This window comes from Vidua macroura, chromosome 6 (genome assembly GCF_024509145.1).
Source record: "Vidua macroura isolate BioBank_ID:100142 chromosome 6, ASM2450914v1, whole genome shotgun sequence".
Taxonomy (NCBI): Eukaryota; Metazoa; Chordata; class Aves; order Passeriformes; family Viduidae; genus Vidua; species Vidua macroura.
The window spans coordinates 35,848,787-35,862,225 of record NC_071576.1 but is presented as its reverse complement, the minus strand read 5'-3'; the positions used below and the strand labels follow the sequence as shown (position 1 = coordinate 35,862,225).

General features: G+C 40.9%; 1 protein-coding gene across 1 annotated transcript in view; it reads right to left on the bottom strand.

Moving 5' to 3' along the window:
* The window catches only part of PAPLN (papilin, proteoglycan like sulfated glycoprotein), a 61,971-nt gene that overhangs the window by 35,059 nt on the left and 13,473 nt on the right, over positions 1 to 13,439 (bottom strand). Inside the window, exon 2 of the mRNA XM_053981350.1 lies at positions 4,236 to 4,298. Coding sequence (XP_053837325.1) covers positions 4,236 to 4,292 — 57 coding nt within the window. The 5' untranslated portion in view covers positions 4,293 to 4,298. The remainder of the gene's footprint in view (positions 1 to 4,235; positions 4,299 to 13,439) is intronic.

The window sequence follows — 13,439 nt, the reverse complement described above, 5'->3', positions numbered from 1 at the left end:
TACAAAAGAAAACTATCACCACTATCACATCTGTAATGGTTTCATTGCCAAAGTCTCAGCAAGTAAGAAGTCTCCAGTAAAAAAATGCAACTTTGATAACATTGAATAATAAGTGCTTAGGGAGAAGTTAATTGCTCAGAGAAAAGTTTATAATGGAAATGGAAAAGGAAAGAAAAGTGTCAAGGTGTGCCAAAGGTTGGCTGCTCCTTGTGGGCCAGTAGTGGGAGGCTCTCCCAGGACAACACAGCAAGCCAGGGAGCAGCACAAGCCAGCGAGCAGCCCCAGCCCTGGGAATTGGGCACCTCCACCTGAAACCAGGCTGGGAATTGGGACTGCAGGTGGGCCTGACTCATCAGGGTCCATGGCTGGCCAGGCAGAGTTGTGCAGATCCTCAATGGGGCAGGAGCCAGCAGTCCCAGGAGTCTACAAGGGTGTCCTGGGCAGCGGGCTGGGTGTGGAGAGTCCAGTTAGGGCCTGTAAAGCCTAGTAGTGCCCTCAGGGCCCTAACAAAAACAACCCACATGGACTGTGTCCTTAGACCATGTGTTCTTTGGGATATGAATGATTTCCTTCTCCTTTCTATATCCAGAAGAATTACCCAGTACTACAATGATAACCACCAATAATATATTTTCATATAGCTAAGCTCTGCATGACATGTGGTATCCAACCCTCAAACTTAATTGAAAGGGACCTGAAAACATTCAGTATATATTACATGTTTATAATTTAGATATCTGCTGTTAAGCTAATATGCATTTTCAAGATGGCTTCATCTGCAACCAGCTAGGATATTAGCCAAAAATGCTACCAAAAAGGAGCTAATGAACCAAATCACATCAGCAAAGCATTTTTTATAATTCTGTCTTAACCATTGATCTTGGCTCAGACACAGCAGGCTCGCAGAGAGCTTTGAAGGTGAACAATGCCAAGTACCATTTCTATGAATAATGAATAAGCAATCAAGGAATTGTATTTGAGTAAAACTAGAAAAACAAGAATGAAAGTGAACAAGATGGTGACAGCAGGAAGCAAAATACAAAGTGGTGCAGAAGAAGTGAGTATCTTATTAAGACAAGTTGCTTTACGAAGATGAGGAAAAAAACCCAGGCTTTGTTAGCTTTAATGACTTGTGGTTTACACTCACTGTGTGCGTCTCCTTTCATTCCACTCTCACCCTAGCCATGGCTCGTTAGCATATCCCCTCTAACAAATCCAGTAAAATCCAGCAGTTCCCTGATACATTCATTTTCTCAAAACACTTCAGATTCTCCCTATATCACTGAACCAACTCCCTCATGGTTCCCACCTCTTTTCCATGTTCCCTTTTCAACTCTTCAACACACCTCACTGTGCTGCCTCTCTCTGGGCTGTCCCACCCTACAGCTAGCTCCTTCCACACCCACTGATTTTCTGTCAGCTGGGGAGGACATGGTGCACGCCTGGTGCTCTGCACAGCCAGGGGCGTGCTGCCCCACGGCACTGTGCCCTGTTGCTGGGCAGCAGGCAGAGCAGGTACCATTCTGCTTTTCAGAAATGGAAAGGCTTCCAGGAACTCTGGGTGGCCTGGAGATGAGGAGGGAATTTAAAGAACTCTGAAAAGATAGAGCCATTGCAGAGAAGTCAAATTAATTCTTGGAATCCTTGTGGAGGAAATAGAGCACATTCAGAAAACTCTACAAAGAGGATGATTGTGAGTAAACTTTATGACCCCAAACTTATTTGGAAAAGTGGACAAAACACACAGTATGAAGTCACTAGGAGTTGTTTATCCAAGGGGCCTAACAGGAACTCAAGGTTGAAATGGATAAACTGTTACATACTAGCAGACAACCCTCTCAGCTAAATCCACTTCAACATGTGATTATTGGAAAGTGGAAAATCTGACACCAGTTTACAAAATGATCCCAGGGGAACCCATGGAACTGTACATTTACAGAGCGTAAAACTGACGTCAGCTGATAAATTAATAGAAGTTATAACAAAGAACAGAGCTAGCAGGCACCTGCATAAATACAGGATGTTTGGGAAAAAGTCAACAAGACTTTTAAAGGCAAATTCTTCTTCTTCTAAGAAGATTGCAATTCTTAGAAGATTCTAAATTCTTTTAAGAATATTGCAGTTCTTCAATTAACAAAAACGATAACAAAGGTAACCTGCTAGATACACTCAGATTTGTAAAAAACTTCCCAAAAAATCCTTCACGTAAAGCTTTAAAGGAAATTAAGCAGTCAGAAGGACAACTCTTCAATGGATGATGAGCAAGTGGCCCAAAGGCAAAAGCAGGAGTAAAATCTCCATCCACTGCAAGACCTGACATTAGCAGCAGAATTCCATAAGGAACTAGAATGCCTCAACACATTTATTAGTTATGCCAAAGCCACAGAAGTAATGAAAGCAGATGATAAGGGTAATACAGGGTAATAAAGGACAACAGAAAATCAGAGACATACTGCAAAGAAATATGGGAAAACATAGTATTAGCAATTTATCACTAAAATGACAGTGGAGATTTAATGTAGGCAACTTAAGTGACACACAGGGGAAATACGAATCCTATCCCAAAATGCTATTATTTATTAATTATGAATTAATATTAATAAAAGATTACATGATAGTTGATATTTAGCTCTCAAGAGCAGGATCTTGGTATTATGGCTTTAAGGAGGCATTGACCAAATTCAGGAAAGAGAGACAGAGACATCTCAAGCTCAAAGGGTTCATATACTGGAAGTGTATTGGAGAAATTATATTTGCCTATCTTTAATGGTTTTTTCTAGACACATGCTCATGACATAACTGTAGACAGGTTATAGGGCAAAACAAACTGGTTCTACCTGGTAAAATTATTCTTGTGCATGTTTTCTCCCTTTTTCTCCATAGGAATAACAGTAAAATCTCCTTTTTCTCTGTCCTCACAGTAATTTTTACTGTTTCTGTATGACCTTAACTTTGATGTCCTTGTGCACCTTCTGCCCTTTGTTAAGGCCGGTTAAGCCATCTAAGAGTTTATTCAATAGATTAGCACTTTAAACAATAAAAATGTTAAGTTATTCAGAATAAATTAAAAAGCAGCATTTCAACCTAGAAATGCAGATCCATATAAAGAATGTATTACTTGGACAGATCCAGTATGTCAGGGAAACTGACATACTGAACTTCAGCAGTGGCCAAGCAAAACTTCTCCTTTCATTCAGCATGGCTTCAAGAGGAATTATTGATTGCATGGAGGGGGTAGAGTCTAATGCTACAGAGAAATGTCAGCCTTCACAGTCTCAGGGTATTTCAGTTATATCCCTTCCAAAAAAAAAAAAAAAAAAAAAAAAAAAAAAAAAAAAAAAAAAAAAAAAAAAAATCACCAGAATCTCCAAATTAGAGATAGGCAGGTGAACAGATGAACTGAAGAAAATACCTTCCATTTCTGGTTCTTTTAACATATAGTATGATTTTTTTATTAGATGTGAGACAGCAAGCAATCATTTAAGTATATTTCCACCTGTAAGAGAAAATAAGACAACCAACAAACTCTGCTTGATTTCTGGTCTCTCATCCCTGATCTTCAAAGGTGGCCTAGAAAACAAAACACTTACTCCAAGTGATAATTGCCTCTTTTTTCCCCCACTCTCTTTTCCTTTACACCTAACAAACATGTAATGTCTTCCTTTGCTAACACTTCCACTCTTCTCTGCAGGTCATCTTTTACCTGAGATGACCAACTCACTAATAAAGTTTAACTTCAAGTTAGGGAAACTGTTCTCAAGCTGCATTAACTTCAGAGAGATCCTGCTTCTCGCTCAAAAAGGAACAGGAATCCCAGTTCGTAATTGCTGCATTCTTTCTCTGATAATATCACATTGGCTTAACATAAAGTAACCTCTCCCAGCAAAGCTAAACCACATGGCTAATACTTCTAAGACCAAGGAAAAGAGAAAAATAAGCTAACCAAAAATCCATTTTCTTTATTTCAAGTGATAAGTCTCTCTAGCTTTGAAGCAGGAGACAGCAATTACTGCTTTGCAGATAACATCCCTAGGACCAAAGGCACTACCAGAATTCTAGTATTTAATTGCCATGTTAGACTTTTCATAAGATGTGCCACAATAGGCCTGATGACTTGAACCTATTAGCTCTTTCAGAAATACTTTCTACAAAGCACTTGAGTTACAGATGTTGACAGTTCTTAACAAAAGTATCTTTCATTTCTTATAACAGTGCTCAGAAGAGCATTTACTTACTGAAAATGCAGAGGGTGATGTCGTTGTTAGCATGAGCAGAAGGAACAGTTTCTTCATCTCTGCCTGTGGGAACAGAAAAATTACTCATCGAGATTGCTTGCTTCTTTGCTGTTTGTTTGGTGGAAAAGCTACAATACCATGAAGTAAAAATGGAGATGGAAGTAAAATCAAGGGGAGAGAAGAGAAGCAGTTTTACCACTAAACTCCCTGGATAGATGAAGGCATCTGCAAAGACTGAAATTACCCTGCACAGAAAGCCAGGATATAATTACTGAGAGTGCTTATTTCCCTGAACTTTCCTCTGGTATTATGAGAACACCATCCGCAGGCACAGTGGAAGGTGCATGCTGTTGCATGTCTGCCCTCCCACCCCTTTATGTATACACCTGATAAAATACTTGAGGATTGCAGCGACTTCAACCAACCCAAGGTAAAAAATTCCACAGTTAACATTTCTGTACCTACATTCATCTTGTGTCATTGTGCTTGTTTAAAATCCAACAATTCATCATGGACAGCTATAGCTAGATTCCACCATGAGCAGTTATATGAGCTCTGCAGAGCTAGAAAGGAGATCAGGTCATGTAGGCTGGTAGGCAGCATAAAACAGTTCCTGAATTTGGGGCATTATTCACATTTGGGACCATAATACTTTGCTGGTACTTTCCCTGTTGCTACTTAACCCTTCCTCTTTTGAGTTGCAGCGACAACAACCACCACCCACCAGAGCTCACAGCTGTGACAGGGACACTTCAGCCACTACAATCTGACTCTTTCTCATCACTGTTTTCTCATGATCTTGTGACCAGTTAAGCCCAGGGGAAAAAAAAAAAAAAAAGACAGACTAGATATTCCTAGCACAGTTTTATCTAGTTTGGGCTTCCTTCTAACTTGGAAAAGGAAAGGTAAAAGGAAAAATTTTCCTTTCACAGTACACAAAAGCATCAAGGAAGAAATGTTTATTTAATCAATCCTAGTAACAATATCTGTTTTAATATTAAAACTTCGTATATAGCGGCTTTAGCCTGGCCTATTAAATTCAGATAAAATACAGAATGTGTATCACTATTAACAATTATAACATTGATATAAAATCATTGTTGCATGAGGATATGACATCAGAACCAAGAAATACCCCAAATGAAATTTAGTTGATCTGGTATTTGAATATTTCAGGTTACTTTATGATGGGCAACCATTTTTCTTATAGTCTTAGGCCTCAATGAACAGATTTTATTACAACTCTCCAAGTCCGTATATACTATGGATTTTAACACTCCCAGCATTCACCATGCTGAGAATAAAAAGCTTGTTCCTAAATACTTTCAGATGTAAAAGCTACTAAAAAAAATCAGTTGTGCCAGTCTGTGTGCAAAATAGTAATGAGCAGGGAAAATGGAATTGGGAAAACAAGCACTGATAAACTTCTCTCCCTAAATACTGAGTGCCAGTCGTACAATTCATAAGAAAATGAAGATATAGGAGCTTTTTATATGAAAAGGCTATCATTAATTTTGGTTTAGTAATTCTTAGGAAACTGAGGGAAGACTGTGTATCCTCCATCACCCACAGGTGCTACTACAACTCTTTCTATTCAAATCAAGGAAGAAACAACCTGAGGCTACCCTCCAGAAGAGGTCAAGAATGCTCTCTGTGCTGTGGAGGCCAATGACCAGAGCAGGCTGGATCTCTGTCACAACCTTACCAAGCATCCTATCCTTTCTCAGGGGAAGCACAGGTAAGAAGAGACCCTTTTGCTACATGGTCTGTATACCCAAGCAGCAAAGTTCTCCTGAATGACCTTATAATGGCCCACAGCACTAGGAAAAAGCACTCTGAAAGCAGCATCTTCCTTGAATGGTGTTGCCATCAGAGGTAAATATTTGAGATCAGCTCCTATTCCTACTACGAAGAGGGAAAAAAAAAAAAATCATCTTTTCCCTTTTCATCTCTCATATGTGAGAAAGCACTCCTCTCTCACATATTCCATTTTCAGCCACCTCTCAGGTCCACAGATATGGCCTTGAAAATCAAATCCTTGTTCTGCTGCTAATGAACTGTCTGTTCAGCTCTTTCTACCAAGAGGCAGACAGGGAGCAGGGACCAAACCACATGAGGCTCCTGGAGAAGAGGCTAGAGGAGCAGGTCACCAGGGCTAGCAGTGCTCCCATTCTCCAGGTAGTTAGTATCTTGGATGTTTTTAGCCAGGCAGCAGAAAAAGATTCTCTGAGGAGACAAGGAGAGTCAGAACCCAATGTATGGGGCAACCCTGTGCACCAAAGCAGCGAGAGGTTACAGCTCTGGTGCTTGTTTGTACCTTTGTGCCATTGCACTTGCATGGAAATTGCTATCATAAGTCCCAAATTTAGCATTAAAATGTTTAGACCATCCAGACCGATTAAACTGGTCAAGAGATTCCAGGAAGGATCAGCAGAAGGAAGAACAGGACCGTCTGTATCCTGTGAAATTCCCGACTGGAAAACAAATCCTGCATTTGATTACTGAGTGTCAACAAACTTGTTATTTTAAAAGCTTCCTCAGATGTAGGATTCAGCATTGATTCCTTTCACCTTAGTTTCAACCCCAACAGATGGGATTGAAGAATCTGACTGAAACCTTAAAAAAAGGGTCAAGTTCTGTTTCTGGATTTAATGGCACTTTAACTCATTGTAGGACCTGGGGTACAGCAGCATATGTTTATTCTGCTTGCTCGCCATTCTTCTCACTGCAGGCTGGGTATGCGGGGGAAGGAATGAAAAGCACAGTGTTTTGCAGTTCTTTCACTTGTAGCAACAGCAGCTGCTGCTCCCTAAGCCTCCTGCCCTTCTCTAGTTTTCTTCAACCCTCCCCAGCTCCCTTTTCCCACTGTGTGCTAGAACAGCATCTCCACCCCTCCTCCACCCAGAAACAGCAGCAGAGCCTGAGGGGAAATGGTGACTTTATGCTCAAGCTATGGAACAGCTGCTGGAAAGCTCATAAGGAGGAATTCCTGCCACAGTGCTAAAATATGAAGTTATCTCAGGGAGAGAGTTTATGAGTTCACAACAAGAAAGGAACAACCAGAATCTTTAACCAGAAATAGAGGTGTGCCTAGCTGAAACCTCTGCCCATACACCAGAAGAGATTCAAATTGTCTAGGCAGTCACATCTGGCATTAACTGCTCGGGTGAGATGAATAAAGGCTTGAACTGAGGAGTGGTTCCAGCCATCTGTGAGCTTGGTCAAAAAGAATCCGCTTCAGAGTTGAGCTCTGGGCTGTTTTCTATAGGAGATGCTGACCAAAGCTTCTCCAAACACTGGAGAAATTAAAACTGGGATTTAACTTTAACAGCTCAGGAACCTTCGATTCCAGAACAGGAGGGTCAGAGGACCACAGAGGAGATAGCTGGAATTTCCTAACTGAACAGAACACAAGAACTCCACTACCACTGGAAACTGGGATAAGCACCCTTATTTGAGGACTTAATACTGAACCCATTTAGGAAAGAAGCTTCTGCCTTTACAAACAGAAGTTCTAGAAAAGACAGATGGGCAGACTTGGAGACTTTTCTATAGTGAAGCCAGCAGTGAGCTGCTGTAAAAATGTTTTATTTAGTTTGAAACTCTTATCCAGGGCCAGGCAGGCTTAGCAAGATCTAAGCAAGTCAAATCTTCATGAAGACCAGGAATATGTTTTAGAATCAAGGACATTTTTAATGACTCCTATATTTACTTTACGTGTGTAAATCCTGTCTTCCAATGCACAAATAAAATTGCTTACTTAAACTTGGCCACTTTTTCAAACAACCTCTTAACATCCATATTCTTAGGGAAACAAGACCTACATTGCCTGTATATATATGAAAAAATAACTTTGAATCAATTGTCTAATTTCAGGGTCTCAAAAGCAATAAAGTTACATTTTGAGGGAAAAGATACTGGACCAGGATGAAGAGATGTGTTGAACTTTTAATCCATTTAGATGATGACTTCTTCTTTTCAACAGGAAGGAAATCCAAACTTAAAAGTAATGTTATTAATAACTTATCCTGTATAAGCAAGAACTTAAGCTGTTTAGGCACTACAGAATCAGATCACAAAGCCAGAATAAAACAAGTTTCATGAGCTCCATTGCTCACAGATTTATCAGGTTTTCTCTATTATTTTTGAAAATAATTGGACAGCCAGTGTTATTCTCTGTTTAGCACACAAGACAGATCAGCCTTCTTTGGCATGTGAACCACATTTCTAAATCATCTTTAGCCAAAGAGACATATCACATTTGTGGGTCAGGGATTATTCTAGGAGTGGTTACGAGCCTACCCTCTCGGCCCCCCGAGTCACCAGGCCAGCCCAGATATATGGGGCCTTGAGGGAAGGCACATCAGGAGATGGGCACAGCTACAAAAGAGGCTCCAATTCCCGATGTGGTTCTCCAAGCTTGTTTAATGCATGAGATGGAGGGGGAAAGAGCGAACAGGAAGTGTCATGGCCTTATCTAGGCTCTGGACAGGGAGGGCTTTCTGGCTCTCCGCCAACCCCAGGGGAGCAGGAAGGAAGGGACCCTGTTTATCTGATTCCAGTCACAGGGGTCTCCAAAAGGGAGGAATGTATAGCCCGAGTGCACTGTAACAGAGTGGTTCATAGGCAGAAGGCAAAAAGACCCCTTCAGGATTCCTGCTTGTGTAATCAAGATGAGATTTAGCTGGACATGCAGGTAAGTGGCAAAGCCACCCAGCATTACTGACTTTGGCAGGTCCTTACAAGTAATTTCATCACCTTTTTGGGAATTTGAATTACCCAGTATGGATTTATCATTTCCTTTGAAGTAACCCTGACACAGAAGCTGCCTTTGCATGCACAGCTTCTGAAATAGTGGTTGGCCACCTGGCAATAAATATTTACCTGCTGCAATATCAACAGAAATGGCATATTGTAAAGTTTAGCACATCCAGCACTAAAACAGATGTTGCCACAGGGATCCCACTAGTCACAGGTTTTCAGAAATTCCTTCCCTTTCCTCCACTCAGTCCCCTTTAACACATCAGATCTCACTTTGATGTTATATTTTTAGAAATTCGGTTGAAGGAGGTGGGAAGCCAGAATGGGCAACATATCATCATCCTGTTATTCACTGACAGAAATTTTTTGAGTCATTGACTGAGAGCAAAGTCTTTGAGCTTTTAGATTCACTACATTTTCTAAAGACATTATGATTTTTGCTTTGCTCTAAGAACCACCCAGCATATCTTTGTTCCAACGTGCTTTTGTTTGCCTTGACAACTGAGAAGCACCTTTTAAGTTTTTGCCGGAAGAATTAAAAAGGAAAAATATACACACAGAGAAAGAAGCTAAGATGAAGGTGGGGAGACAAAGGGGTTCCATGGAACAGGGATCAAGGATAGGGAAAAACTTCCCTTTGCTTAGGGTGTGAGCTGAGTGAGGAGAGCACAAGGACCACATCACACAGCCTAGAGGAACCAGGAAATAAATCACCACTTTAGGCAGATAATATCACATTCAAGATACTTCTTAATATGCCTGTTTTCTTCCCCAAACACAGAAAATCATCCTGGTTTTGGACAAATTTTCAAAGAAAATCATGGGTCTTATGTCCTTTGGGTTGGGGCAGATAAGCCAAATAATGTCTGTGTACCTGTTAAAACAGAAATATGATGAATTTCCTTTGTCTTGACCATGCCATGAACCACATCCATGAAGAGCTGCTTGTATACAAAGCAAAGGGTAAATGTTTATAAATGAGTGCAAACACAGGACTGGCTTAAAGGGCTTAATGGGAAAGGGGAGAAAACAAAGAAAACACAAGTTGTCTGAGTAGACGTTTTATGGCGGTGTTTTTACCATTGGTATCCAGATTTAATAATTCATTCTAATACATGTTAGAAGTTGAAGAATCCTCATCAAGCAAGTAATCCCACTGAGATATACTTTCAGCCACGTTACGCACATCATGGAAGACAAACTTTCAGCTAGAATATCTTTAAAATTCACTTTGTCAAATAAAAAAAAAGTTAGAAACGCTTACTAACAAGCACAACAGCAGAGCACCAGCTGGCTGGAGAACTGAGTAGTGGTAACACAGAAGCATCTTCGAGCCTGCTCTATCAATGATTTTCAACTCAGCCTTCAGGCTGATTCCTAATGTGAATCTGCACCAGGCCATCACTTCATGTGGCTGACAAAGACTAACAATATTTTTTACAGAGGACTTCTACAGTAAAGGAAAGTTTAGCAGGGGAAGCCACAGCAGCCTCTGAATACTGAAAACACACAAAACAGTAGCTGAAAAATCATTAGGCTCAAGAGCAAGTTCGGCACACAGAGATTCTAGTAAGGCCTCACACCATACCCTATCAGTGGGTGGGGAAGATGCAGACCTGCCTCGTTCTGGCTCTCCAAAATCCACAATGATGTATCTCAGGCTTAGGTCAGTGAAGCACCATCTTCCAAGCAAATGTAATCACTATGCCAGCCCTTTGCAGGAGCTAATACAGTATTTCATGAGGGCAATTTTCTGTCTACCTATTAATATCAGCTCAGATTCAATTTTATGCAACTAGCCTCCCACTATTAGGTTTGCAGCAAGAGATTTATTATAAGGAGTAAAGATAGGATTCTGCCTTCTATTTTGGTAGTCTCACTGTGCTTAGCTGTTAATTAAATCTGGGAGCATGTAGGGATAACGACAAGCACACAGACTGATTTAGACACTGCTAAAAGAAGCCACACACTGCCTATGGAAAATACATGACAAGGATATAATACTCCAAACACTAGCATAATTGAAGAGGAATGGCTAACAATCTTTTACATTTACTACTGTCCTGTCACAGCTTAAGCTTCATTTCTGTGAGTTATTTAGCCTGACCTGAAATATCACCTGACACTGAGCACTGGTGCTGTTTATAAATAATAGAATGGATTGGGTTGGAAGGAACCTTAAAGATCATTTAGTTCAACCTCCCTGCCATGGCCAGGGACACCTCCACTACACCAGGTTGTTCAAAGCCCCATCTGACCTGGCCTTGAACACTTCCAAGGATGGGGCATTCCCAGTTTTCCTGGCCAACCTGTTTAGTGCCTTACCACTTTATGAATGAAGAATTTCCTCCTAATATCTAGTCTAAATCTCCCCTCTTTTAGTTTAGAGCCATTATCCCTTGAGCTATCAGTACCTGCCAACATAAAAAGTGACTCACCATCTTTTTTTTAAGTCCCCTTTAAATACCAGAAGGCAGCAATAAGGTCTCTCTGGAGCCTTCTCTTCTCCAGGCTGAACAATGCCAGCTCTCTCAGCCTTTCTTCATGGAAGAGGTGCTCCAGCCCTTTGAGCATCTTGTGACCTCCTATGGACCCACTCCAGCAGCTCCATGTCTTTGTTATGGTGAGGATCCCAGACCTGGACACATTATTCCAGGTGGGGTCTCACAAGGGCAGCAGAGGAGAATCCCCTCCCTTCCCCTGCTGGCCATGCTGCTCTGGATGCAGCCCAGGATGTGGTTGGTTTTCTGGGCTGTGAGCAAATACTGACAGCTCATGTCCAGCCTTTCATCCAGGAGAACTGCCAAGTTCTTCATATAGGATCACATCAAAAGCTTTACAGAATTCTAGGTAGCTGACATCAGTCAGTCTCCCCTTGTCAGTCGCTGCAGTCACTCCACCACAGAAGGACACCAGGTAGGGCAGGCAGGATTTGCTCTTAAGTGAAGCCATGCTGGCCTGTCTTGCATCACCTCCTTGTTTTGCATGCCTCCACACTGCTTCCAGGAGGATCTGCTCCACAATCTTCCCAGGCAGAGGGGAGACTCACAAGTGTTTAGTTCCATGGGCCTTCCTTTATCCTCTTTTTAAAAATAGGAAAAATGTTTCCCTTTTTCCAGTCACTGGGGAGTTTGCCTGACTGCCATGACTTTTCAAATATCTGGAGAGTGGCTTGACAACCACATCAGTCAGTTCCCTTAGGCCACTCAGACTTGTGCCTATGCAGTTTCCACAGGTGGTCTCAAACATGCTCTTCACTTACAGTGGGAGGGACTTCACTCCCCAAACCCCACCTGAACATGTTACCCAGCTGACACTAATCTCTTACAATTCAAATTTTTGAGAATTCTTTGGAAAAATAAAGGATTTTCATGCTAAAAGATTGCTTCAAATTTATTTAATTTCATTCCATCCTAAATATAAACACAGCAATTTCTGCGCTGTGCAATGGATTAAAAAATAAAAAATAAAAAAGGAGCGTTATTTCAAGAGGAGGTTTTAAAACCATGTAAATTTTTCTCTGCCTCTCTTTGCAAGATTCACATCTCTGTTCACTGAGAGGATGTTAGCACTACATTCAACAGTATGCTTGTAGTATATATGCACAGGGAACACCTGTAAAACTTTTAAATAAATTTGCTGGGGGACTAATAACAGACAGGGAAACATGAGACTATTTACCCTGAACCTCATGTGGGTCTTGATTGCTGCTGCCTCTACATTGTTTCTGGAAGCTAAGATCGTATTTTTCATTTAAAACTAACTCATATATATATATATATATAAACATGTCAAACACACCACACTTTTCTTTTATGGGTACATCTCTTCCCTAAGGAATTGCCCCTGCAGACAGTGATGCAGACACACCTTCAGTGGTATGAGGCAGAAATTCCCCCAGAGAAATCTGTGAGCTTGCTTATATTATTGTGCAAAAGAAAGATGAGTAACATGAGGTGAACTAAAAGAAACAAAAATGGAACAAAATCACAACATAAACCAGAACTTTAGATTAACAAACTTAGGAGGGAGAATATGTGCTATTGGAATTAGGCCTGCTGTCTCTGAGAATACCGGCCCTAGCATCTTTCATCTGTCACTAAAAATTAAGTTCATAAAAAATGATCTTAGGAGAGGGTGTGATCACACTGCAGTGCCTGGAGAGCTCTCAAAGAAAGCACATGCTCGACAGTGTGATCACAGCGAAATGACAATGGTGTGATCTAAAAATAAATTGGTTCTTTGCTCTGAAGCAGGTTTCTCCCACAGATGCCCAAAACAGAGCCTCCAATTACTGCTTTAAGGGCTAGGCAGAGAAATAAGCAATCTGTGGATGGCACTTGTTTTCTACACACCACATCTGCACCTCAGGAAAGTAAGCTTGTTACTGTGTGAGAAAGCATAAACAAATTATTTGATCATAGGCTATGCATATGAGTAGAC